Source organism: Capra hircus, chromosome 11 (genome assembly GCF_001704415.2).
Source record: "Capra hircus breed San Clemente chromosome 11, ASM170441v1, whole genome shotgun sequence".
NCBI classification, from domain to species: Eukaryota; Metazoa; Chordata; class Mammalia; order Artiodactyla; family Bovidae; genus Capra; species Capra hircus.
The window spans coordinates 74,745,868-74,773,561 of record NC_030818.1 but is presented as its reverse complement, the minus strand read 5'-3'; the positions used below and the strand labels follow the sequence as shown (position 1 = coordinate 74,773,561).

Below are 27,694 nucleotides of genomic sequence, written 5' to 3'. Positions count from 1 at the left end.
AAAAGCATAAGAAAAAAAAGAAAAAATAGATAAATTGAACTTCATCAAAATTAAAAACTTATGTATTAAATTTCACTATCAGGAGTGAAAAGACAACCCACAGAATAGGAGAAATGTTTATAAATCACATATCTGATAAGGCATTAAATTCTAGAATACATAAAAAGCCCCTACAACTTGACAATAAAAAATAATCCCCCTTAAAACTGGGCAGGGCTTCCTTGGTGGTCCAGGGGTTAAGAATCCACCTGCCAATGCAGGGGACATGGGTTCCATGCCTGTTCCTAGAAGATTCTGATACCTGCTACAACATGATGAACTTTTATAACATTATACTAAGTGAAAGGACAAATATTATATGATCCCATCTATAAGAGATAACTAAAATAGGGCAACATCATAGAGACAGAAAATAGAGGTTATCAGTCTGGAGGAGTTGAGAGTGGATTGAGGTGTTATTGTGTAAATGGGTACAGAGTTTCTGTTTGGGTAAAGAAAAAGTTTTAGAAGTGGATACAAGTTACAAAAGTGGATACAATCTAGTTACACAAGATTGTGAAAGTAATTAATGCTACTTAAAAATGGTAAAAGCAGCAAGACACAAATAAAAATCTTGCGATATTAGGAGTATTGTTCTATTGTTACAGAAGTCAACAAACAGATCAGCAGAACAGAATACAGATCAAGAATACAGGGCCCAGAAATAGCTCTTAGTGTTTATGGGAATTTGGTATATAAGATAGCATTAGAAATTTATAAGAAAAAAAGGGACTATTTGATAGATGGTCTTGGGACCATGGGCTTTATCTGTTAGATAGTACACCAGATAAGTATATGTAAATCTAAGTCCAAGATGTCAACTTGTTCTTTAATAAGCCAGATAGAAGGGCATTAAAATAGATTATTTGCTGAATATAGTTAAGGAGATTAAACTATTGGGTTAACTACAGATGTACTAGTACCACCTTCCCCTAGGCCCAACTAAAAGATTAATAGGAAACCAATAAATAGGTTTGCACTTAAAAAAAATGTAATATACCAAATTAATGTAGAATGAATATGGACCATAATGAAGGTTAAGTACTGAAGGATTGATGCTTTTGGATTATGGTGCTGGAGAAGACTCTTGTGAGTCTTGGGCAGCAAGGAAATCAAACCAGTCAATTTTAAAGGAAATCAACCCTAACTATTCATAGGAAGGACTGATACTGAAGCTGAAGCTCCAATACTTTGGCCACCTGATGTGAAGAGCCAACTTACTGGAAAAGACCTTGATGCTGGGAAAAAATGAAGGCATGAGGAGAAGAGAGCTATAGAGGATGATATGGTTGGATGGCATCACTGACTCTATGGACATGAGTTTGAGCAAATTCCAGGAGACAGTGAAGGACAGAGAAGCCTGGCATGCTTTAGTCCATGGGGTCACAAAGAGTTGGACATGACTTAGCAACTGAACAATAACAACAACAATAGAATAAAGGGAAAAAAAAATAATCATTTCAACTGACACAGAAAAGTATTTGACAAAATTCAATAACCTGTTGGGCTTCCCTGTTGGCTCTGTTGGTAAAGAATTTACCTGCAATACAGGAGACCCAGGTTCAATCCCTGGGTCAGGAAGATCCCCTGGAGAAGGGCATGGCAACTCACTCCAGTATTCTTGCCTGGAGAATTCCATGGACAGAGGAGCCTAGCAGGTTACAGTCCTTGGGGTTGCAAAGAATCGGACAGGGCTGAGGGACTAAGCACATGCTTTATTCATCTCTTGGGAAAGGCTCAAGCATACCTTTCAAATCTTTTAATCAGATAACACCTTGCCTAACTTGTTGGTTCTTTCCATACATCAAAGAAGCCAAAATGAAGAACAAGTAATTAACAGATGGCCAGATCTCTTCCCTACCTTCCCCTGAAATAAATCTCCCAAATTGTACAACCAAACCATGTGAACAAGATAACACTTACAGGAAAATCACAATAAGTCAACAGGCCTGCAGGCCATTGAGGTGGCAACTCTGACCCCATATTTTAATGATTAACTGAGATTACTGCCCTTCTTCCCTTTAGAAGTTCCATGACTAAGCAGACTCTTCAGAGGTGGTTTCTGGGGGACATTGAATCCACTGTCACTTCAGCTTGCTGGCATTCTGATGAAAGGCACTTTTCATTTACTACCAACATTTGTGACTATGTAACTGACTTTGTAAGTGGTGAGCAGTGGGATCCCCAGTGGATAACAGTACTGGCATAAGGATAGCTATATAGATAAATGGAACGAAAAATTTTCCTGGGGGTCACATTGTGTGCCTTGTGGAACTTCCCTGATAAGGGGGATCAGGGCTCAAACCTGTGTTCCCTGCAGTGGAAGAACAGTCTTAACCACTGGACCACCAGGAAAGTCCTAAATGGACCAGAATTTTGAGTCCAGAAATAAACCAGCACATCTAGGGTCAGTTGATTTTTGACCAGGGAAGAGTTCTCTTGTTATCAAATGGTGCTGGGACCAAAAAAGAAGAAGAAGAGGGAAAAGAAGAGGAGGCCTCACATAAAGGCCATCCATAGAAAAGTCTCTTTGTCCTAAGGAATCAAAGTAACTCCTTACTGGTGGCTTCAACAGACAAGATCCCTGGAGAACAGATTTGAAAGCTGAACTAACTACAGGATCCCAAAATTGCTCACCTGAAGAAGAGTTCAGAAGACTCACAGGGTGCCTTTACTTGCATGGGGATGGCAGGGATCTGTAGATGAAGCCCAATATCAACTTGAATCCCAACACTAATGACTGTCAAGTAAAAACAAATAGGCAAATGGAGATTATATTTGAAAGGATTATTCCAACAGGAATAAGGGTGGGATGGAGGGGTGGAGAGACTATAGAAATAAAGCCAGAGGATAAATACAAAGGGAGGAACACTCAATTGTCCAAAACAAACAAAAAAGTCCTGGATTTAGATAAAGAGAGACTTTATTGGAAAGGATTATTCCAAGAAGAGGAAAAGAAACTACTGCAATGGGATGTGGTGGCTGAGGCAACAACCATCACTATCAGGGAATGCTATCACAGAGGCCTGCAACTTACCTCCAGGGTTAGTCAGAAAAGTGAAGTGAAGTAGCTCAGTCGTGTCCGACTCTGCGATCACATGGACTGTGGCCTGCCAGGCTCCTCCATCCATGGGATTCTCCAGGCAAGAGTACTGGAGTGGGTTGCTATTTCCTTCTCCAGGGAATCTTCCCGACCCAGGGATCGAACCAGCGTCTCCCACATTGTAGGCAGACAAAAAGGGCCCTTCTTTTATAGGGAGGAGGAACAAAGACTTCACGAAGAACTGGGCATAGGGCCAGGGGGATGGATGGGTGGAGGTGGCAGTTGATCACTCAGCAGATCAGGGTGATTTATGTGGAGGTCAGCCTACTTTTCAGTGATGATGAAGGGGGGATTGTAGGCTAGGTCAAGCTGAGAGTGGGTACAAGTTCTAGGAGCTTGGAGGAAGGAGAGAATCTTAAGTTTGGTCAAAACAAGGTAGCTGGTATTTTGTCCAGATTGTCAGTGGGCACAATCAGTAAAGACAATCAATCATGAAGCAAAGAGAACGGCGATTTGGAGGGTCTATGTCTGACCTTGTCATGGGTAAACAAGGGGACATCCGTGAGTCTGAATAAACCGCGTGGGGAAGTGTGGTTTCCTGTTGTCAGACCTTCCAGGGACACGAAGGGGTCGCGGGGGGACGGAAGGGGCTGGGGGTGGGTGCTTTTAACCGTCGCTTCCCGGCATCTCGGGGCTCAGGTAAAGTTCAACATGGTCAGGATGCAGGGAAATCTCTCCGCAGATTCAATCAGAGGCTGACGAAGTACACAGGTAAGTTGGTGCTGAGTTCTGAGGTGAGCCCACACCTAGCTCCCTGCGTTTTCCGCGCCGAGTGGAGAGATAGGAAGCAGCAGCGTCCGCAGGAGGAAGGAGGCGGCCGCCGTCGGCGCGGGCCACTGGGCGAGCCGCCGCCGCCGCCGCCAGCCCCGCCCCCGAGCGCGCGCGCTCGGGTCTGCGCAGAGCCAGCCTCGGCGCGTACTCGGCGCCCGGCGGCGTTGACCGAGGGAGGCGCGCGCGGTTCCAGCGGCCCGGCCGCCGAGCTCGACTGGGCCTGGGGGCGGCGGTGCTCCTCATCTGAGGGGCTCCAGCCCGGCGGCGGCGGCGCCTGCGGCTCCTGAGCAGACAGACCGAAGCCGCGAGGCGACGGCGCGGCGCGGCCCCCTCCAGCGGCCGCGCCGGGAGGTGAGTTTCCCGGAGCCGCTCCGCGCTCGGCTGGGTGAGGGGCCGGGCCGGCCGCCGGGCGGGGCCCGGTGGATGGGTTGGATGGGTCTGGCGGAGCCGCCTCGCCCCGTCTTAGTCGGAGCTCCGGTCCGCGACCCCGAAAGGGCGCAGTGGGGCGGCGGGCGGGGCGGACTCGGGGCCCGCGCAGGTGAGGCGCGGCTCCGGGGCCGCCGACTCCGGGCACGCGCCCCGGTGGTTTTCTCTCTCTGCGGGCGCTCGGAAACTTCGAGTTCTCTGTTCTCAAAATGCAGACTCGTAGCGCAGAAATAAAGCGCATGTTTGTGTGGGGTGGACCTTTCTTAGGTAACTTCATTAGTTGGCTCTTAAAACTCCCTTTTATTTTGTAGACTTGATGGTCTCTCTTTTCCTACTTAGTTTCTTTTTTTCCTCTGTGTCCATTTTTATTTGCAGTTTGTTGCTTGTTAGCAATAAGGAACGTTAGTGTGGTTTCCAGCGTTGGTTTCTTCGTACTCAATCTGAGATCATTGAAAGTAAAGATAGGAAACTGGCAGCCTCTACTAATGTGGGATTGTAAAATGGGATCGATTTTATAAGCGACGTGAAAATCAAGCTTCCTTATTTCATAGTCGTGGCTCAGGTGTGTTTGGGGACTGTTTATAAGGTAAAGTTAGAGACAGGCACTGCTGCTGCTAAGTCGCTTCAGTCGTGTCCGACTCTGTGCGACCCCATAGACGGCAGCCCACCAGGCTCCTCTGTCCATGGGATTTGCCAGGCAGGAGTACTGGAGTGGGTTGCCATTGCCTTCTCCAGAGACAGGCACTGGTGGAATCCAAAAAATGAATAAGAATTGTGTGCAGAATGGAGGGAGTAATTAAGCACACAACAAAAGTGATGCAAGGCAGAAACTACTACGTATTGAGCACTGACTTTTAGCCCTGCGTGTCGTAAATACTTTACATGAAGACTTTAATTACTGAATATTTAATACTAATTACTAAATTTATCATTCAAATGTTTTTAGTACCTATTGTGTGCTGAGTGCTATGACAGTGACCATTATAGGTTTGTGCAGTGTCATTGGAGGAAACGAATAATCACACAAGTAAATGCCTACTTACCTAACTTGTTTTTCCTGTGCTAAGTCGTATCCGACTCTGCGACCCCATGGACTGCAGCAAGCCAGGCTCCTCCGTCCTCTGCTGTCTCCCAGAGTTTGCTCAAACTCCTGTCCTTTGGTTAGATAGTTATCTAACCATGTCATCCTCTACCTAGAAAGAAGCTGAAAAGAGGGAATGTTCGGTGTCGTGTGAACATATAACCGGGGACTGAAGAAATCAGTTCAGATTTTCCTAGGAATAGGTCATCTTTGAGCTCAGTTATTATGGATAAGTAGGAAATTAGGTGAAGGAGATTCCCAGTACTGGAGCTCTTCGGACCCCACACCCCACCCCTGCCCCCAGAAAGGACACCAAAACGGTTTCAAAAGGAGGGAAGAAAGATCCAGGCAAAAGAAATCAGTTCCACAAAGACTTGAGAATGTTTGGGGAACTGAAGATCAGAACAGGTGAATTGAGGGGACTGTGGTTAGTTTGGGCCAGAGAGATGATGTGGGGCCTTTTAAATAATGTTAAGGTTTGGGAACCAGTTTTTTCTTTTCTTTTTTAAACAATGTTTATACCAAAACTTTCAAACTTTTCAAATGTAGTGAGAGAACATTGCAGTTAACTCCTTGTCATGTTATCCAAGGTATTTGAATCTTATTTGAAGAATAGTGGGAGGTCTTGATGCATTTGAAGCAGGAAAGTCTCATAATCAAATCTGTATCTTAATCAAAAAGGTCACCCTGACAAAAAACAAAACAAACACAAAACAACAAAAAAGAGAATTCCCTGGCAGTCCAGTGGTTAGGATTCCATACTTTGACTGTCGAGGGCCTGGTTTGATCCTAGTCTGGGAACTAAGATCCCGTAAGCTGCTTGTCATTAAGGAAAAAAAAAAAAGTCACCTTGACTCCTGTGTAGAAACTGAATTGGATGGGAACAAGAATGGATGTGGGGAAACCACCTAGAGAAGATGGTACTAGGGTTGTGGTTGTGAAGGTAGGGCAGATTCAAAGAGTACATAATTGATCTCTCCTTGTTGTGTTAGTAATTCTGTATTCATGCCTTTTGGAGGAATCGTGGAAGGTTTTCTAAAGGAAATTGTATTTGAGATGGGTTTTGCAAGGGAAATAACAGTATGGGGCCCATTCTGGAATGAGAATATCTTGGTGTCAAAACAGTAGCTAACTCAGGGATCTGGAGGGTTTTTTGCAGAAGTTTCACCTTTCTCCTAGGATTTTCTCATTGAAATTACTTTTGTCACTATCGTTGTGGTCCTTGTGAGCATATAACTCCCTCCTTAACAATTTTTTCTATTAATAGAAGATAGCAAAAATGTATGTTCTTCACTACTGGGATTACAGCTAAGCTAAGCTAAAACTTTCCAAAAGATTTCATTTTTTTAATTGTTATATACATAATAGTTAATAAACTAGAATTCACAAAATATACAAATAACTGTCTTACTAGTGTTTGAATCTGATGCTGACATAGTTTGCTCTTGGCGACCTAATCCTATTCTGTAGAAGATGTAACTGAAAGGTGATCCATTGGTTTCTTTTCCTTTGTGCTGAATGACTTCATCCTTAAAGGAGAAACTAGTTTCTGCATAGCATGCCTAGTGGTACAATATCTTGATTCAAATTAATAATCTTTAAAAAAAAATAGCCTGTAGTATGTTTTTAAAAATAAGTAAAATTTGTAATATGCATATTTTTCCTTTCAAATTCTAGTGTATACATTAAAAGATGACATTTCTTGGTAGTCTAAATTTATTTTGACTGGATTTTCCTTTTAGTGGATACATTCCAGATAGCCCAGTTTCCTCTGGCTCCTGACTGATTTTATTACTACAGTTGTTGGGAGTAAGTGGGATAATATTTGAGAAGGTGTTTAGTAAACTGTGATATACAATACAAATGTAAGATGGTAGTGGTACTAATTGGAAGTAAACTGAAGCAGAATGAAGGAACTTGTGTTCATCTGTCCATTCTGATGCCCAGCCTCATAGTGGTAACTTTGATATTTGTCAGATGGCTTTTTTATTTTCTACATACAGTATGTACATGACTTAGGTTCTTTCATGTCACATGACTGATGGTTGTAGATGCTCACTCAATGGATATAAAATTTTTACATGGTTCATTTCCATGTTACTAATTTATGGTAGAAATACCTAAAATAATAGTAACTTTATATCCATTATAGAATAAGTTTTGTTTTGTTTTTTTCCAAAACCATTTATTTATTTAGCTGCATTGGGTCTTAGTTGCAATATGTGGGATCTTCACTGTGGCACAGGGGCTTAGTTGCCCCACAGCATGTGGGATCTTAGTTCCCTAACTAGGGCTCAAACCCCCATCCTTATTGGATTGGAAGGTGGATTCTTAACCAGTGGATCACCAAGAAAGTTCCTAGAATGAGTTTTTACTTTACAATTCTGTACTGTTTGCAATTAGTAATTCAGTATATTTTTTTCCTTGTTAGCTGTAAACTTCCTGTTAATGGATACTGAGTCTGTCCTTCTACCATTAGCTCTAAACTAGTACCTTGCACACAGCAGTGGGAGGTTCTATAAGTACACAAATGTTTTTTTAAAGTTAATCTAGTGAAATGAAAAGTGAAATTTCATAGCCATGTTGAAATTAAAACTTTGAGACTAAGTCTGAAGGTGTTTCTTACTATAAGTCTTTGTAACAGAGGTTATAATTGGGGACTGGGAAAAGAGAAAGGAGCATAACATTACTGTAGTCTCGATATCTCTTTTGTTCTCTGAACAACCTTCTTAGGAGGATAATTATCTCCAAGTTACAGGTTAGGCAACTGGTACTTAGAGAAGTTAAGCAATTCTTAAGCTCAAAAATGATGTAGCCAGTATTCCAGCACAGGATAGTTTGAATGCAAGGTCTGTTCTTCATTCTCTTTTGTTCTCATGGAACAAGTAAAAACAATTTATCAATAGCTTAAACTATGAAATGATAAAACATAGTAATAATTTGCTAGAGCATAATAATTTATTAATGGGAAACATAGTGAGATGCTTTAAGGATGGCTCCTCCTTGCTCTACACTTGGCTAAGCACCTTGGAGGGCTTCCCTGGTAGTTCAGTTCAGTTCAGTCGCTCAGTCATGTCCAACTTTTTGCAACCCCATGAATCACAGCACGCCAGGCCTCCCTGTCCATCACCAACTCCTGGAGTCCACCCAAACCCATGTCCATTGAGTTGATGATGCCATCCAACCATCTCATCCTCTGTCGTCCCCCTCTCCTCCCTGGTAGAGCAGCTGGTAAAGAAAGTGAAAGTTGCTCATGGTGTCTGACTCTGCGACCCCATGAACGATATACTTCATGGAATTCTTCAGGCCAAAACACTGGAATGGGTAGCCTTTCCCTTCTCCAGCACATCTTCCCAACCCAGGAATCGAACCAGGGTCTCCTGCATTGCAGGCGGATTCAGCTTCATTACAGCTGGCAAAGATGCTGACTTTGCTTTATATCAGGGTCTCTCAACATTAGCACTTGACATTTTGGGCAATACTTTCTTGTGGGGACTGTCTTATGCACTGTAGAATTTTCAGCAGCATCCTTGACCTCCTCTACTAGATATTAGGAGCACACTTCATCCCAGTTGTTTTGACAACCCAGAAATGCCTCCAGCCCTTGCCAGATGTCTTCTTAGTGGCATCGTTGCCTCCTGGTTGAGACACACTGCTTTATCTTTATACCATAGTTTCATAAAAACAATACTAATATATAAATGTTTTCTCTTTGAATGCAACTAATTATTTAAAAAGTAAATACTGGCTTTTATGGGCTCTGTGGCTCAGTGGTGAAGAATCCACCTGGAATGCAGGAAATGTGGAGACATGACTTAGCAACTGAACAACAACAAATATTCCTTTGTGTGTATATACTACGTGTTGTTCAGACATTTATCTGTTGGTGGACATCTGGATTGCTTCCATCTCCTGGCTTTTGTGAATAATGCCTCAACCACCAAATTCTTTTCTACAGCCACTGCGCCATTTTACATTTCCACCACCAGGGTTCCAGGGCTCTAATCTCTCCACATCGCTGTCAATGCTTACTATTTTTGTTTTATTAAATAATAACTATTCTAATATGTATAAAGTGGTATCTGATTGTAACTAGTGATGTTGAGCATCTGTTTTGTGTGCTGATTGGCTGTCCATATATCTTTTGGAGAAATGTCTGTTCAGATCCTTTGCGCAGTTTTGAATTGGTTTGTTTTCCCTGCTGTTTTAAAGTTGCATTTTTCTATCATTCATTTGATAGCTGCAAACCTTTGACTGCTTTCCAGAGTTCTGACTAAGTTGTTTCTAACAGTTTCTGCTTATCTTTCAGTGTTTCTGTGGAGATAGGAGCTTGCAACTGCCTGTTCCCTCATTTTGCTGACATCACCCTCGAGTGCATTTTGGGAGTGGGGATGGGGAGGGCAGTTTACTGTAGTATAATTATTTATGATGTTGTGTTACTGATAGTTTCTGCTGTGCAGCATAAGGAATCAGTTTTATATATATATGTAACTCTTCTTTAGAGTCTATTCCCATATAGGTCATTGCAGTATTGAATGGGGTTCCATCTGCTATTCAGTAGGTTCTTATTAGTTACCTGTATTATATGTAGTAGTTTATATATGTCAGCCAAGTTCAATTTTTAAATTTTAAATCTTGGTTATATCTAGAATTTATTTTTATAATGATAACTCCATATGATTGTTGAGTTTATTTAAAAGTCCATCTTTTCCTGATATTTTTTTAGATCTGTAATAATAGTATGGATTCCTCATGGGTTTTTGTTTTATTCAATGAGTATAATCCATTAGTATCATCATTTACTTTGACGTTCCATTTCCCAGATTTGTCCAGCAGGAGCCTCTTCATGTAGTTTCAGTGTCCTTTTATGTCTTCACAATTCACTGAGCACCATCTTACTTTCTGGAGCAGTATGTTTCAGGTTCATTTGTTCTTTCTGTGCCTGTGTAGTCAAAATTTTCTCTAAGGAGCCATGATTCCCTTTTTTAGGAAAATTGTATTTAGAAACCACGGTGTGAGTTTTTGGTATACTTATCTAGGGTAACCTTGCGTCCAGGACTTCTCAAAGGGCAGATGGCTTGGATTGTTTTAAACATTGACTTGCTTGATTATTTTTAAAATCAATTTGTTGTTTTTAAAAATTTTTATTACTTATTTGACTGTACCAAGTCTTAGTTGCAGCATGCAGGTTCTTTAGTTGCAGCATACCCTTAGCTGCAGTATGTCAACTCTTAATTGTAGCATGTAGAATCTAATTCCTTGACCTAGGGTCAAACCTGGGCCTCCTGCATTGGGAACTTGGAGTGTTAGCCACTGGACCACTGGAATGTCCATGGTTTCTTTGCTTATTTCTTACATCATTTTTGTTGTAAAGGCAAGAATATTGCAGAAAGTTTGGAAAAGAAAGGAAATAATCCACAATTTTATTACCTGCCAACAATAACTATTTTCATTCTTGTTTCTCTCCATTTTTTCATATTCAATTTTTGCTGAAATTTTTATTTCTTATATTTTTCACTTATATGGTATCTTTTTCTTCGTAAGTATTTTTGAGGGATACATAATATCCCATCAGGGCTTCCCTGGTAGCTCAGCTGGTAAAGAATCCTCCTGAAATGCAGGAGGCTTTGGTTTGATTCCTGGGTCAAGAAGATCCACTGGAAAAGGGATAGGCTACCCACTCCAGTATTCTTAGGCTTCCCTGGTGGCTCAGATGGTAAAGAATCCACCTGTAATGCGGGAGACCTGGGTTCAATCCCTGTATTGGGAAGATCCCTTGGAGTAGGGCATGACAACCCACTCCAGTATTCTTGCCTGGAGAATCCCCAGGGGCAGAGGAACCTGGTGGGCTATAGTCCACAGGTTCGCAAAGAGTCAGACACGGCCGAGTGACTAAGCATAGCACAGTGTCCCATCAAGCAGCTATATCATGACCACTTACTGCATTTTCAATTTTTCCTGATGAAAAACAGCTGTGGTAGACATATTTTATGTATATAGCTTATATTGTTGGTCTTCTAAGTTTCCAGAAATCTGGAATATCAGGGTCAAAAGATATAACATGGTCAGTTTGCTTTCTCCTAACATTGTGAGAATCAGTTTATGTTGATTTAATATTTTGTTACTATTGAAAGTTGAATAAAATGTTTACGTTTGCTTTTGTTTGTTATTAAATCAAAGGGTTTTTTTTTTTTTAAAGAATCACTCCATTTTATTATAATATTCCCTATTTTGTTTCACTCCTTCTAATTAATGCTGGTATCATCTAGTGATGTTTCAATTATTTTTCCCCTATTTCCATCTCCACATTCTTTGTTTTTTTGTTTTTTTTTTTTTTAATTTTAAAATCTTTAATTCTTACATGCGTTCCCAAACATGAACCAAAATAAATCAAAGGGTACATTATTTTTCATCATAATATTTACAAATCTTTCTTTTACCAGAAGATTATCCAAATCCTGAATTTACTTTTTACTGTTGCTTTACTCTAGGTGAAAGTGACAGCTTTGAGTCTGGTCATTTGTTCTTAAGACCTCTTTGGTGCTATTTTAGGACTGTATAATAGCTTAAAAAATATTAATACATATGGGGGAATGAATTTATTTAAAATACTATAGTAAAAACTTTAGCTTTTCCTTTTACAGTAAAACAAAAAAAGAATGAAAGAAGTGGATAATCTTGAAAGTATAAAGGAAGAATGGTAAGTTGAGTAGTGCATTTTCTTTGTACTATCTTTATTTTTATCACAGTTCACTGATTTAGTATATTTTCATTATGATTATTTGTTAAGTATCTATGAGTAATGTATTTGAAAGTTGGTGTTTTTTGCTGTGCTCACATTAAATGGATTTTTAGTGGTTTCTAAATATTTTTGTGATTAGTTTTTTGAAAAGTGTTAAATTTCTTTCTGCTCACTTATTATTTCTGTTATATAACTGAAAAATTAAAGTAACTGTTTACTTCATTAGCCCCTTCTGGTATACTCTCTTGGAGTCATAGTGGAAATATAATGACTTTGGAGTCAAATAAACCTAAGTTTGAATCTCATCTCTGTCTTCTTCTACTTCTCTGGCCTTTGAGCAACTTAGATTCTTTGAGCTTCAATATCTCCTCTAAGAAGGGAGAGGACATACATAGATATCTGAAAAGTTTTTGTGAGAATTAGCCAATTCAAAACACTGAGTATAGTATTAGCATGTAGCAGGCAGCCAATAAATTGCAGATGTAAAGATTGTGGTTTTTATTAATATAGCGTTCTTTATTCTCCCTTATCTGAGATGAAATATCTATTTTTCTATTATGTTCTTTTTGTCTTAAATACTCAAAAATGTAAGCACCTTTCATTCATAGTCCATTTAAAAAGATAAATGTTTATATTAACAGATGTTTTGTGAACACTTTCTATACCAAATATTGTTATTTTTTCACTGGAGGATTTATTATTTCATGTAAATATCTGATCAGTTAAGTTCAGTCACTCAGTCGTGTCCAGCTCTTTGCCACTCCATGAATTGCAGCAAGCCAGGCCTCCCTGTCTATCACCAACTCCCGGAACTCACTCAAACTCATGTCCATCAAGTTGGTGATGCCATCCAGCCATCTCATCCTCTGTCATCCCCTTCTCCTGCCCTCAATCTCTCCCAGCATCTGAGTCTTTTCCAGTGAGTCAACTCTTCACATGAAGTGGCCAAAGTACTGGAGCTTCAGCTTTAGCATCATTCCTTCCAAAGAATACCTAGGACTCATCTTCTTTAGAATGGACTGGTTGGACCTCCTTGCAGTCCGTGGGACTCTCAAGAGTCTTCTCCAACACCACAGTTCAAAAGCATCAATTCTTTGGTATTCAGCTTTCTTCACAGTCCAACTCTCACATCCATACATGACCACTGGAAAAACCATAGCCTTGACTAGATAGACCTTTGTTGGCAAAGTAATGTCTCTGCTTTTGAATATGCTGTCTAGGTTGGTCATAATTTTTCTTCCAAGGAGTAAGCGTCTTTTAATTTCATGGCTGCAATCACCATCTGCAGTGATTTTGGAGCCCCCAAAAATAAAGTCTGACACTGTTTCCACTGTTTCCCCATCTATTTCCCATGAAGTGATGGGACCAGATGCCATGATCTTCGTTTTCTGAATGTTGAGCTTTAAGCCAACTTTTTCACTCTCCTCTTTCACTTTCATCAAGAGGCCTTTTAGTTCCCCTTCACTTTCTGCCATAAGGGTGGTGTCAGCTGCATATCTGAGGTTATTGATATTTCTCCCGGCAATCTTGATTCCAGCTTGTGCTTCTTCCAGCCCAGCGTTTCTCATGATGTACTCTGCATAGAAGTTAAATAAGCAGGGTGACAATATACAGCCTTGACGTACTCCTTTTCCTACTTGGAACCAGTCTGTTGTTCCATGTCCACTTCTAACTGTTGCTTCCTGACATGCATATAGGTTTCTCAAGAGGCATGTCAGGTGGTCTGGTATTCCCATCTCTCTCAGAATTTTCCACAGTTTATTGTGATCCGCACAGTCAAAGGCTTTGGCATAGTCAATAAAGCAGAAACAGATGTTTTTCTGGAACTCTCTTGCTTTTTCCATGATCCAGCGGATGTTGGCAATTTGATCTCTGGTTCCTCTGCCTTTTCTAAAACCAGCTTGAACATCGGTAAGTTCACGGTTCATGTATTGCTGAAGCCTGGCTTGGAGAATTTTGAGCATTACTTTACTCACGTGTGAGATGAGTGCAAGCAGAGTATTAAACCACTACAAATGAAAGTCTTGAGTGGGAAATTTTATTCTGAAGTGCAAAAGGGGCAAAGCTATGATTATGACTGTTCTTCACACATTATCACCTTTCATTTCAAGAGTGCTCCCTGTTACCAAAGACTACAGAGTAACACCTTTTAAAGCAATTTTGAGACCTTTACAAAGAACACATATTTTTTTCACTTTGGACCAGTGGTTTTTCCATATGGCAAGGTTTACCCATCCCACCCCCAGAGGTCATCTGGCATTGTCTGAAGGTGTTTTTTGTTTTAAACTGGGATGTAGGGTGATGTCCATGCTACTGCTTGCAGACACTGCTGAACCTCCTACAATGTATGGGCCAGCCAGCTCAGCAAGGAATTATCTTTCCCCAAGTGTCAATGGACTGAAGTTGAGAGAGCTGTGCTCTGCACCAAAAGGGTTAATGGCTTTTTCCCAAGGGCACATATCTACTATCTTAATTTAAAATAGGATCTCTGACTGCAGACATGGAGGTAGTGTCTCAGTGTTAGATCCCTTAACTAGAGCAATTTATGTAAACTTTTAGAGAATTAGTGGTCAGTAATGCTTCTTCTTTTTGTGTCTGTCTGTGTGTAGGGTTTGTGAAACAGGATCTGACCACCAACCTCTTAGTGATAGTCAACAAACAAATTGTGAATATTTTGTTGACAGCCTTTTTGAGGAAGCTCAGAAGGTTGGTGCCAAATGTTTGTCTCCCACTGAACAAAAGAAACAGGTAAGTGTCCATAAATCTTTTCTTTCCTGATATTTCTCAAAATATGGACCTTTAGCAACCCCATGAATCGCAGCACGCCAGGCCTCCCTGTCCATCACCAACTCCTGGAGTTCACTCACACTCACTTCCATCGAGTCGGTGATGCCAACCAGCCATCTCATCCCCTGTCGTCCCCTTCTCCTCCTGCCCCCAATCCCTCCCAACATCAGAGTCTTTTCCAATGAGTCAACCCTTTGCATGAGGTGGCCAAAGTATTGGAGTTTCAGTGTTAGCATCAGTCCTTCCAATGAACACCCAGGACTGAGCTCCTTTAGGATGGACTGGTTGGACCTTCCTGCAGTCCAAGGGACTCTCAAGAGTCTTCTCCAACACCACAGTTCAAAAGTATCAATTCTTCTGTGCTCAGCTTTCTTACTAATAGAAAGATACTATTTACTTTTTTCACTGTATTGAGTTTGCACTGATATTGCGAAAGCAATGGTCAACAAAACTGGCACCTCAGGAGGAACTGAGGCAGTGGCACCACACAGCACCACACCGTACCAGTAATTACTGTACTCTTCTTTGCACTTGCAGGGGGTGAAAAACACTGGTTTCAATTAAGAATGTCCTTGATAGAACAGTGAAACTTACAGATTCCATTAAATCCCAACACTTCAATACCTATCTTACTAACTTTCCTTATAATAAAGTATGAAGTATATACATAAAATGAGGCTTCCCTGGTGGCTCAGACAGTAAAAAGTCTGTCTGCAGTGCAGGAGACCCAGGTTCACTCCCTGGAGAAGGAAATGGCAGCCCACTCTAGTATTCTTGCCTGGAGAATTCCATGGACAAAGGAGACTGGCAGGCCACAGTCCATGGGTTGCAAAGAGTTGCACACGACTGAGAGACTAACACACACACACAGACACATATGTGAAACTCTTCTGCAATATACAGAAGTATCTTAAGGAAAAGTACAGTTGCTTGAGATGCAAGCTGAACAGTTTGCTTTTTCATGGTGTACTGTTTATACATGAAAGGATGCTTTACAGACAACTGATTTTTCAGTCTTGGCTATTCTGCAGACACTTTCTCAAAATGTATAAAATGAGTCTGACACTTCAGGGAAGTGAGATGATCCAGAAGATGTTGAGAGATGAAATATTGCTAACAGTAACACTGACAGTTCTTTTTTTAAGCAAATTATTGTGTGGTTTTTTTTAATAATTTTATTGATTTATTTATTTTTGCCTGTGCTGGGTCTTCAGTGCTGCGCAGACCTTTCTCTGGTTGTGGTGAGCAAAGGGTACTCTCTAGGTGCAGTGCACAGGCTTCTCATTGCAGTGGCTTCTCTTGTGAAGCACTGGCTCTAGGGCAAGCAGGCTTCAGTAGTTGGGGCTCCCCAGTCCTAGAGCACGGCTCAATGGTTGTGGTGCACAGCCTTAGTTATTCCGCAGCATGTGGGATCTCCCCGAGTCAGGGAGCCAATCCATCTCTCTTGCATTGGCTGTCAGATTCTTTATCACTGAGCCACCCAGGAAGTCCAAACTGATAGATTACATTTGAAGGAATAGCTGTTAATTACTCTTAGTTGTTTTCCCCCCATTTTTATTTTTAATGTTCAAAGTCTAATGTTCAAGTCATTTCAGATTTCTCTAACTGTTGAGAAGTCTCTTCTGACCAGACAGCATTAGTGTCCTCTGAGATAGAGCACAGGATATTCTTCCAAATGAGTTCTCCTAAAGAAAATGATTAATGACTTACTTTAAAATATTATTCATTATGAACTAGATTATATATGAACATTATAATTTTGATATTTTATATTTGAAGCTAGCTCTTATGAATGGTATATTTAAAATTTTTTAACTGTGTAATGGATGTTAATTATACTCATTCTGTAATCATTTTGCAATATATACATACATCAAATCATTATGTTTTAAGACTAATACAATTTCATATGTCAGTTATATCTCAATTTTAAAGAAAAGATTGATACATAAAATATACACTGATAGAAGAAATTTTCAAAGGATTTTTAATCTACTAGTACATTTTATTGATTAACATTATACATTTTGTTTCTTACTGCTTTGCAGGTAGATGTAAGTATAAAATTATGGAAAAATGGATTCACTGTCAATGATGATTTCAGAAGTTATTCTGATGGTGCAAGTCAACAGTTTCTGAACTCCATCAAAAAAGGGTAAGCAATCTTTGTTAGCAGAAGGATATTTTAGATATGTTTCATTTGGAAGATTCCTTTTTAATGTTGTTCGCACATCCTTATACATTGAAAAATACTTTTTCTCTTTTAAATTCAGACTTTTCATAAGATGGGTTTTCTTAAGAGAACCACAGCTGTAATCTTGAAGGGTGAGGAATGTGAATTCTGATCAACCAAAATCTGACTTAAATTAATTCACTTTGCCAAGTGTTACTTAATACCACATCACATCTTACTTGTTATTTAATAATTATGTTTAAAGATCTTTATAGTTGTTAAATTGTGATTTCCATTGCCCTGTAGTGTTTTATATTATATATTTATAAAAACTTGAAAATCACCCGTAATTTCATTACCCAGAAGTAATAGCAGAAGTATTACTGCTATTAACATTCCTATTGAATTTCATTTTGGCGCTTTCTGTTCATAGATTTATACATAATTGTGCATATATTTTAAAAAGTGTTTTGACTTTATCTTGAAATACTTGAATATATCTGTATATTATTTTGTTACAATGATGAGCCATAATTTATATATATATACACCTAGTTGTTGGTGATTTGATTATTTCTTAAGTCTCCCCCTATAAAAAACATGTGACTATCCTTGTGTTTAAATTTTTAAGAAAAATAACAGCTTTATTTTTAATTAAAGCTTTATTAAAATAAAATTAGCCTACCATAAAATTTACTCCTTTAAAGTATACAGTTCATAATTTTTTAGTATATTCACAGAGTTATGCAACTTCAGCACTATTAATTCCAAAATATTTCCTTTTTCATCACCCTAAAAAGAACCCCCATGCTAGTAATCACTCTCCACTCTCCATTTCCCGCTCCTCACAACCCTGCACAACTGCAGTCTTCTTTCTACTTCTGTGGATTTGTCTATTTTGAACATTCCATATAAATGGAATCATTTGGTGTTTGCTTGTTTAACTCAACATAGTCTTTTCAGATTTCATTCATGGAGCTTTTAACAGTTCTTCGTTCCTTTTTATTGCCAAATAGTGTTGCATTGTATGGATATGCTACCTTTAGTTTATTCACTTCTCAGTGGAGAGACACTTGGGTCATTTCCATATCTTGCTTATTACAGATAATACTGTTCTGAGCGTTTGTGTACAAGTTTTCATGTGGACATAATGTTTTCAGTTCTCTCAGGTCTAGGAGTGGAATTGTTATCTCTGTTTATGAAGAAATGCCACACTGTATTCCAAAGTGATTGTACCGTTTTATATTCCCACCAACAGTGTATCAAAGTTCCAGTTTTTCCATATCCTTGCCAGTGCTTGTTAGTTCCAATTTTCCATATCCTTGCCAACACTGGTTTTTTAAATTATAACTCTCCTACTCATCAAGAAGTGGTATCTTGTGGTTTTCATTTGCATTTCCTTAGTGACCAGTCATGTTGAACATCTTTTCATGTATTTGTAGGCCACATGAATATCTTCTTTGAAGAAATATCTATTCAGATCCTTTGTTGGTGTTTTTTACCCTTGCCACCTGAGCCCTTAGCAGTGAAAGTGCAGAGCCTTAGCCACTGGACCACCAGGGAATTCCCCCTTGCCTACTTTTAAAATTTAGGTTATTTACCTTGCTGTTGATATGTAAGAGTTTGTGATGTATTTTTGAGACTATTTTCTCCCATTCTTTTATGTTTGTTGTTGTTTCATTTCTTTGATGGTACTCTTTGAAGCACAAAAGTTTTTAATCTGAAGAGTCTGATTTATTGATTTTTTTTCTTTTGTCACCTTTGTCTCTGGTGTCATAGCTAAGAAAATACCACTTATGTCAGGGCATTGAAGATTTTACTCCTATGTTTTCTTATAATTTTATTCAAAGTTGACTAGTATCTCAGTTACTCTTTCATGATAAGTTAATAAATTAATGTGTAAAAGGCATGAACATTCTTTCAGCTATTGATGCTCATATTCATGCTTTTGCTTTATTAAAAAGATACACAAAATTAAATTCTGTCCCATAGCACTGTCCTTATCGTATGATTTATGTGTGACTTCAATTTAATGGTGCAAAGTACTTATTTTGGTCAGTTTTTAATCTTTTTCAAACTTATACAAAAGTCACAAGTGAAGTACTAAGAACTTTTCTAAAAGCATTTGAGAGTGAGTTGACAAAGTAATGCTTCTTCATCCAGAATAGTTTGTATATTTTATTTTTTAAAAAAGGCAACGTATTTTCCTATGTAACCACAATACAGCCATCTAATGATGTATGATTATCATTTAATCCTCAAACATTTTCAAGAGTCACTATTTATCTTAATACTATCCTTTTAAAAAAAAGGAAATATATTTACCTCCATAACCACAATACAACCATCTATTAATGTATGATTATCATTTAATTGTCAGACATTTTCAGGAGTCGCTATTTATCTTAATACTATCCTTTATAGCGAAAGCATCCAATTCAGAATTACTTATTGCATTTAAATGTCATGTCTCTTTCATTTCTTCAAAACAGAACAGTTCCTGAGTTTTTGTTTTTGTCTTTTTTTAATAACCTTGACACTTGAAGATTATGGGCCCAAATCATATAGAATGTCTCTCAGTTCAGATTTGTCCCATTTTTAATTCATGATAGCCACCTTTCCAGGTAGCTTAGTGGTAAAGAATCCACCTGCCAATGCAGGTGACATGGTTTTGATCCCTGAGTGGAGAAGATCCCCTAGAGAAAGAAATGGCAACCCTCTCCAGTATTCTTGCCTGAAAACTCTCATGGACAGAGAAGCCTGGTGGGCTACAGTGTCAGACATGACTTAGCAACTAAATAACAACAATCCTTGATAAGACTAAAGTATACTTTATTGGTAGGAATATCACAAAAGTAATGCTATCCTAACTTCAGTGGTAATTTGTTCTTTGCTTTTTTTTTAATAGTTTTTTGTTTTTCTTTAGGCTTTTTTCATTTTATCTGATTTTTGAACTCTATATAAATGGACTATGTTTAATTTTTGTGTCTACTCAGTTTATTTCTTTGGGATATTCATCCGTGTTGTTGTATATAACTATAGTTGGCATGAATCCCAGAAGCAATATAAGAAAGATAAGTTTGATTATGTAAAATCAATTGCCAAACTGGGAATACTTGTTGCACTTATATCCTGTAAATGGAATATATACACATTTCTTACAAATCAGTTAGAAAAAGATGAAAAGAGTATTTTATATGTTTGTACTTGATCTACTTTAAAACAGAATAGCAGTATGCAAAATACAGAATAGTGTGTATAGAATGATACCATCTTGGGAAAAATTACAAATCTGTGGTATTTTACTATATAGAGAGAAAAAATTTCAGAGACCCCAGTTTTTTATCAAGAGAGGAATTCTAAGGACAGTCACTTTGGAGGACACTTAGTCACTTTGGAGGACACTTAGTCACTTTGGAGTGACACTTAGTCACTTCTAAGTCAATTTGTATTTATATTTTTTGTCTTGCTTTTCTGGAACAAGCATGTAGCTATATTTTCATTTTAAAAAATGAAAGAAGATCTTGATTTTTCTTGTACATTATTAATCCTATTTAGATATCTATGAAAGTGATCAAATTGTTTAATTTTAGCAGTATGTAGTCATCAAATGTTTCATGACTTCAGTGTTACTCTGGACAAACTGAATAGCTCAAGCTGTTCATGAATTTGTAGTTTAAAAAATTATTTTACCATAAAAATCAATTCAAATCAATTTGAATCAATTCTAATGAGGTGAATGAACCTTAGAACCTATTACAATATGTAAAATAGATAGCCAACGGGAATTCGCTATATGGCTCAGGAAACTCCAACAAGGTTTCTGTATCAACCTAGAGGGGTGGGATGGGGAGGGAGGTTCAAAAGAGAGGGGATATATGTATACCTATGGCTGATTCATGTTGAGGTTTGACAGAAACAACAAAAGTCTATAAAGCAATTATCCTTCAATTAAAAAATTAATTTTAAAAAATTTTCTATATTGTTCTTGGCTTTTGATATTCATATTATCTAATTGTATTATTTTAACTATATTATTTTAAATAGATGTAGTTTTTATTATATAGAATATTATATGCCTCATTTGTATATTTTTTAATTCTTTTTGCATATAGAATATGTTTTTCAGAGGAACAAGAGGGATATTAGTGGCTTCTTAGCTTCCTTTCTTTACTTTCCAAGGGAATTACCTTTAGAATTACAGGGAGTTTTTGATAAAGAGGAGGTGGATGTTAAAGTTGAAGATAAGAAAAATGAAGTATGTACGTCAACAAAGCCTGTGTTCCAGCCCTTCTCAGGACAAGGTCACAGACTGGGAAGGTGAGTAGGCTCATGGTCTGTGCTTTTCATAAGCAGAGGCTTGACTAATATTCGGCTTTTAATTATTTCACTATGTAGACCACATATATAGAGTTTATCATTTCTCCCACTGAAAATTAGATTTTTTTTTCATGTTAACTTTTATGAGAACTTCTAAATCATATTCACCTTAGTGAAAATAACACAAGCTGGCACTACACTTAAAAATCATGAAGGCTGTTTTTGGTTTTATCAGATCAGAAGGGCCTAGTTTAATAAGGACATTGGACAAAATTGTATGGGTAAATCATTTTTTCTCCCTTGCACCCACCACTTGAGCTTTGCCATTAATGTCATAGGGTATATAGGCTAGCTTTGGGAGATAGTATTCTGTAACCAGTGCCTTCAGCATTGCATTCCTCCAATCAGTATCTGAATTTTGAAGTAATACAAGTGAAATAATGCCTGATAAAGTTAGTATCAAAGCCTTTAATTATTTTCAGACTTTGCAGTCTTCATCTTATCTAGTTATGCCTGTGACAGAATGTGCAAAGAGGTTAAATATAGGATTGCTTCTTATTTTTATGAATTCTCATGTATGAATTATCAAGATTGGTACGGTATATACATGCATATTCATCCACGAGTATAAAAATATTCAAGTGTGACCTTCAGAGTGATGAAGAAATACTTTATCTCATTTATAACCCAAGGATTGTTCTCTACAAAGAACTTATTTCTTCTAGAAATTTTAACCTGGGACATAGGTAAAGTCCATGGATCTGTCAGCACTATAAAATTGTTCTGGAAGGCACTATTCAAATATATATGTACTTAAGTAGTATTCAAGTATACTTATATAACACTCTACAGTCTTACATATTACTTGGATATGCATAATTTCAGTAAATTCCTATAATCATCATCTATGATAGATACAACTGATACTAATATATTTATGTGTTAGTAGGGGAACAGCTGTGACTGGCTAAAATCTTCCTAAAATCTATACTCCCTGTAAAAGTTTTAGAGTAATTGTTTAATGATAAAGTTCTGCTTACTGAAAAACACCCATCTGATTTGTTGTATGGATTTTCCTAGTGCTACACCAAAAATTGTTTCTAAAGCTAAGAATATTGAAGTTGAGAATAAAAATAAGTTGTCTGCTGTCCCACTAAACAATCTGGAACCCATCACTAATATACAGATCTGGTTAGCCAACGGGAAAAGGATTGTCCAAAAATTTAACATTTCTCATAGGTGAGTCTTCTATTTCATTATTTGTCTGATTCCCCCCCCCCAAGTTTTAATAATATTTCTTCTTTTCAAGTCACTCAATAGTTATTTTTAAGAACTAACCAAGAATCTTAATAAATAGTTCTCTAAACATAATGTATCATGACAATGGAAATTCTTGGACGTTAATGAAATATTTTTTATTTTTTTCCACTTATTTCGTTAGTTTTTTGGCTTAACTAGATATACAATTTTAAAAGAATTATTTTCAATATGTTTTTAAGTAGACCTTTTAGCATTATGTGTATATTGTCTCTCAGTCGTGTCCTACTCTATGCGACCCCATAGACGGCAACCCACCAGGCTCCTCCATCCATGGGATTTTCCAGACAAGAGTACTGGAGTGGGCTGCCATTGCCTTCTCCATTGTTAATTGTATAAAAAGAATGAAAATACAGGAAAGTCCTGAAAGAAACTGAAGTCAATTTACATTTCATCGCCTAGAGATCATCACTATTACTACTTTGATAAATTTTTCTAGTCACTCATCTCTTCTTAATTTTTTTCATTTTATTTAAAGTAGGAACATATTGTCTGTAGGTTTTCTTCTTTATTTAAAAGCATTTAAAATTTGGGAAGGAGATATTATACATGTAAAATATTCTATACATATGTGTTTGGTTAAAATAGTAATAGTGAAATAACTTATGTACTGCTGCTGCTGCTAAGTCGCTTCAGTCGTGTCTGACTCTGTGTGACCCCATAGACAGCAGCCCACCAGGCTCCCCCATCCCTGGGATTCTCCAGGGAAGAACACTGGAGTAGGTTGCCATTTCCTTATCTAGTGCATGAAAGTGAAAAGTGAAAGTGAAGTCGCTCAGTCGTGTCCGACTCCTAGCAACCCCATGGACTGCAGCCCACCAGGCTCCTCCATCCATGGGACTTTCCAGGCAAGAGTACTGGAGTGGGTTGCCGTTGCCTTCTCCGAACTTATGTACTACCTCGCTCAAAACATATGCCAATATATCTTATTTGCCTTTCCATGATCTTATCTGTTTCCTTTTGTGCAAGAGAGAAATCTGTTGTAAATCTGTGTTAATTATTTTTGATGAACTGTGTATGTACTCTCCCTCTTTAAGTATACACACATATACTTACATGTAGTAACTGAGCTGCGTTTAAGATTGCAGTGATTATATTACATTATAGTGTTCATGATACTAATTGAAAATAGGCCTGTACCAGGTTAAGTGTTTTCTTAACTAGATTTGCATACAACATCACTTGGTATGGAAGAGATAAAGCCCATGTCTGTGTAGGGTTACTGACTGGACCATTTCTGATCCATGCAGAGCTAGTTATGTTGATTTTTCTGTTATATAAATTTTTAGGCATATGCAAAAGTGAGAAGATATAATGATCCATCACTAAGTTCCCACTAAATTATGTTTACGAAAATCCCAGACTTCACCTTAAATTAGCTAATTCAGGTTTTCATAAAATTACATTAATAGTTTGTGCTATTTTACAGGATAAGCCACATCAAAGACTTCATCGAAAAATACCAGGGATCTCAGAGGAGTCCTCCCTTTTCCCTGGCAACTGCTCTTCCTTTCCTCAAATTGCTAGATGAAACACTCACACTGGAAGAAGCTGATTTACAGAATGCTGTAATCATTCAGAGACTCAAAAAAACCACTGAACCTTTTAAAGAACTTTCATAGCATTGATTTTTTTATATACTAAGTGGAAAGTTTCCCCAAAAATGATGGTCATAAGGGGACATGCAAATCAAAACAAGGGAAAGTCAGATTTTCTGCGTTTTGCACTGTTTCAATTCCCTGCTGATGAGATTTTAAAATAAGTACAAGTTAGGAAAGTAAACTATTACTGGAAACTATATTCAGTGAACTTTTTCCAGAAGGCTACTCAGAAAGAAAAATATACTTATTTTCAAATATCATTTATTCAACATAAGATATATTCAATAACTTATCATTTAAAATCTTAATATGGTATAAAGTAGGAAATATGTGCACAGCATCTTTCATTCAAATATCATTCCCAAACAGCAATGATGTGTTTAAATGTTAGCTGTCTCAGATTTTTTAAATGGCAATACCTTAAAAAATTGTACATGGCAGGTTAAAAGCATCAGTGTAATTTTCTTATATCTGAGATACAATCATAAGGCTGAAAGGGTCTGCTTTTACCACAGCTAAACCTCAGAAGTGTTCCCAATTTGCGTACTCCAACAATCGAATATTAACAGTATCTGGGATGTACTTTCATTTAAGAATAAAACTGTGTAGCTTAGTATAATGTCAGTATCAACGTGCCAACTCATATTTCAACATTTTTAAAATGTGTAGATTTAAAAGAATTCTTTTTTTCTCTAGGAACCTGTTTATTCCCTGCTTTATTTTCTTTGAAAAACTAGGGGTTTGTTTTTAGCTGACATTTGGAGTGAGCCATTTGTTTGGCACCACTCACATAGAATCTAATGCTGATGTTGTCACATTACTAATTAACATTTTAAAAATGCGTCATGTGAAGTGTGGTTTTCTATTTCATACATCAGTTGGCCTGTTTATATATTAAAGGATTGTTTATTACATTAGATGTCACTAAGGAAAACCTGCTTCACATCTTAGATTTTTAACTAAAACTGATTCGACTTGAGTATTTCACTGTCAGATTAAATCCTCTTGCCTGAAAATAAGTTTAAGAAGCTTTTTGCAGATGATCTGTTGAATCATATTTAAAGTGAAATATACATTGAGTATGCCAAGGAATGAAGCAACCAGGCCTATCAGCAGTAATGTTCATAGGGTACTGAATGCCTGCTGGAAAGAGAAGTTCTCAAACTTTTTGGTCCCAAGACCTTTTGTTTATGTGTGTTACACATATTAATGTTATATTTAAAATAAAAGGTTATAAAATATTTATTCACTAAAAACGTGTTACTGTAAAGAACATTTTCATGAAAAATGTCATTTTCCAAAATGTCAAAAGATGGAGTGGGAAATGTGGCATTGTATTTTATTTTCTGCAAGACATCTTTACTGTCCGATTTAAAGAAGACAGATGGGATCTCGTTTGCTTCCACATTCAGTCTGTTGCAATACCGCACATCATGTCCCCTCTGGTAAATGCTCCTGTAAACTCATGAAAAAGTGAAGAAAAAAAAGCAAGAATAACATCTTAATATAATTATGAAAATAGTTTTGACCTTGCAGACCCCTTGAAAGTGATTAAGTGAAAGCAGTGATTTGCAGTGATCTTCAAGCCTTAATGCCTAAGGATCACCTGGAAAGCTTTCAGAATACCTATTACCTGCCACCTACCGCACACATTTTAACAATTCATTGTATTTGGGATGGGTCCCAGATCTCTACATTTTTAATCTCCAGTAATTCTTAGGTATGTAGTAGGAGAACCTATCTTCAGGAAATCCTGCACTAAGCTTTCACCCTAGGAAAATAAAACCTGCATGCTTCACCATGGCAGTATAAGACACAACTGAAATGGGGCTGTTAGACCTTTAAGTTTTATCCTGATCCCCCACAGTTTGTTCTTAAACTGTTTTTCCCTCCCCCATCCCTTAATGCTGAACTGATCATGAGATAAACTTGTGCTTTATCTTCTATAAGCACAGCTGAGACAAGGCTACACTATTTAAATGAGGTTTTTATTAAAGGCTCAGGGATAACAAAAGGGAGACACATAACTAGATGACCTGGTTTATAAGATATATCTTCTGTTTGAAATCCATTTTGAGAATGCTTGCTTTTCTAGCTCTCAGCCTTCCACGTGGTAGAGTTCTGTTGTTTTATCAGGGAGAGAGGGAGAACAAAGGAGAGACTTTTCCTTTTATCATTCACCCTCAGAAATAAACAGACACATAACAGAAAATATTTATTGTCGGTAACGTTTACGGCCATGATAGAGCCCTCTCGCTAGTGAAACAAAAATAATGGCATTCTTAAAAAAGTGAGGTGATGCTAAGATACGTAAGATGACTGTTCATATATTTTCAAGAATCTGTAAGAAAATGTTTCATATAGTCCTGTCATGAAGCATTTTATCATTTTCCTTTGCATAAATATGTCAATTTATGATTCTCCATATGTTTATATGAAGGGGCTTCTTGTTGGAAATATTGTTCTCACATGTATAGAAAAGCCTCCCTCATGGGTTTTCCAGTTTACCGTAATTATTATCCAGAAGACATATTGGAAGTTTTCTTGGGTGTACATGTAGAGTACACCACAATGAGAAGTTCTTTAGAGAAAGACCTGTCATCAGCAATAACCCTCATTTTTGTAACTGTGAAAACTTTACCACAAGTGATATTCTTAAAGGTTTTCTAAAGTGAGAACCACCTCATAAAGCTTTTTATGTGAAAGTGTAAATTCTAAAGTTGTTAATTAAATGTCTAATATAGCCCAAACATGTTGACTTTAGAAAACAAACTGAATTTTGCAAAGGAAGGCAAACTTGAAAATAAGTCAGCATCTTAGGTGTGGAATACAATTTGACCTAAGTAGTTGTTTGAAAACTGGCCTCAATCAGTTTAAAAGCATTGTTAGGCCTGTTATATAGAAGTACATATTGAATTTAACAAATTTTAATTTATTGGTTAAATTACTATGCATTATCCAGGTTATAAAGGTGATCTTATTTATTTTATATGCTTCTGTCATTTAGAGTAGTTTTCATTTTACTTAATTGTGTTGAAATTATGCATGCATCTATTTCAGTGCCTTAAAGTATTTTGAAAGCAATCTTGATAATGGTTAAAGAACTGTTGTCTTAAAGATGAAATACTGTTCATTAAAAGGATCTGTGAAATAATTTATATTTGTTTGTTATAAATTAGTTACATATGGATGCATTTGTCATTTTTATTTGCAGAGACATACAGTTTGAGAATCAACAAACATTTATTAGGTGCTTTCTATTTGCCAGCTATTTTAACCAATGTTACTTTCATTTAATACTCAGAAGTGTTAAAATGCGATACTTTTAAACTCA

At 37.6% G+C, this 27,694-nt stretch overlaps 1 protein-coding gene across 2 annotated transcripts; it reads left to right on the top strand.

The window, feature by feature from the left end:
- UBXN2A (UBX domain protein 2A) lies at positions 4,035 to 27,694 on the top strand. 2 transcript variants are annotated; one of them, XM_018055585.1, is made up of 7 exons: positions 4,035 to 4,264; positions 12,065 to 12,120; positions 14,847 to 14,910; positions 16,998 to 17,104; positions 21,305 to 21,442; positions 22,523 to 22,681; positions 24,189 to 27,694. In XM_018055585.1, exons 2-7 carry the CDS (start codon positions 12,080 to 12,082, stop codon positions 24,379 to 24,381), a joined length of 702 nt encoding a protein of 233 aa, XP_017911074.1. In that variant the 5' UTR covers positions 4,035 to 4,264; positions 12,065 to 12,079; the 3' UTR covers positions 24,382 to 27,694. The 2 variants fall into 2 exon arrangements, with proteins under 2 accessions (XP_017911074.1, XP_017911073.1); XM_018055584.1 differs by having other exon boundaries at positions 14,772 to 14,910.

What these genes read in the sequence shown, in the direction of transcription:
- UBXN2A (XM_018055584.1), top strand. Translation starts at nt 12,080, where the DNA reads ATGAAAGAAGTGGATAATCTTGAAAGTATAAAGGAAGAATG. An exon ending in GAAAGTATAAAGGAAGAATG is followed by an intron (nt 12,121 to 14,771) that starts GTAAGTTGAGTA and finishes GTCTGTGTGTAG; the next exon opens with GGTTTGTGAAACAGGATCTG. An exon ending in AAATTTAACATTTCTCATAG is followed by an intron (nt 22,682 to 24,188) that starts GTGAGTCTTCTA and finishes GCTATTTTACAG; the next exon opens with GATAAGCCACATCAAAGACT.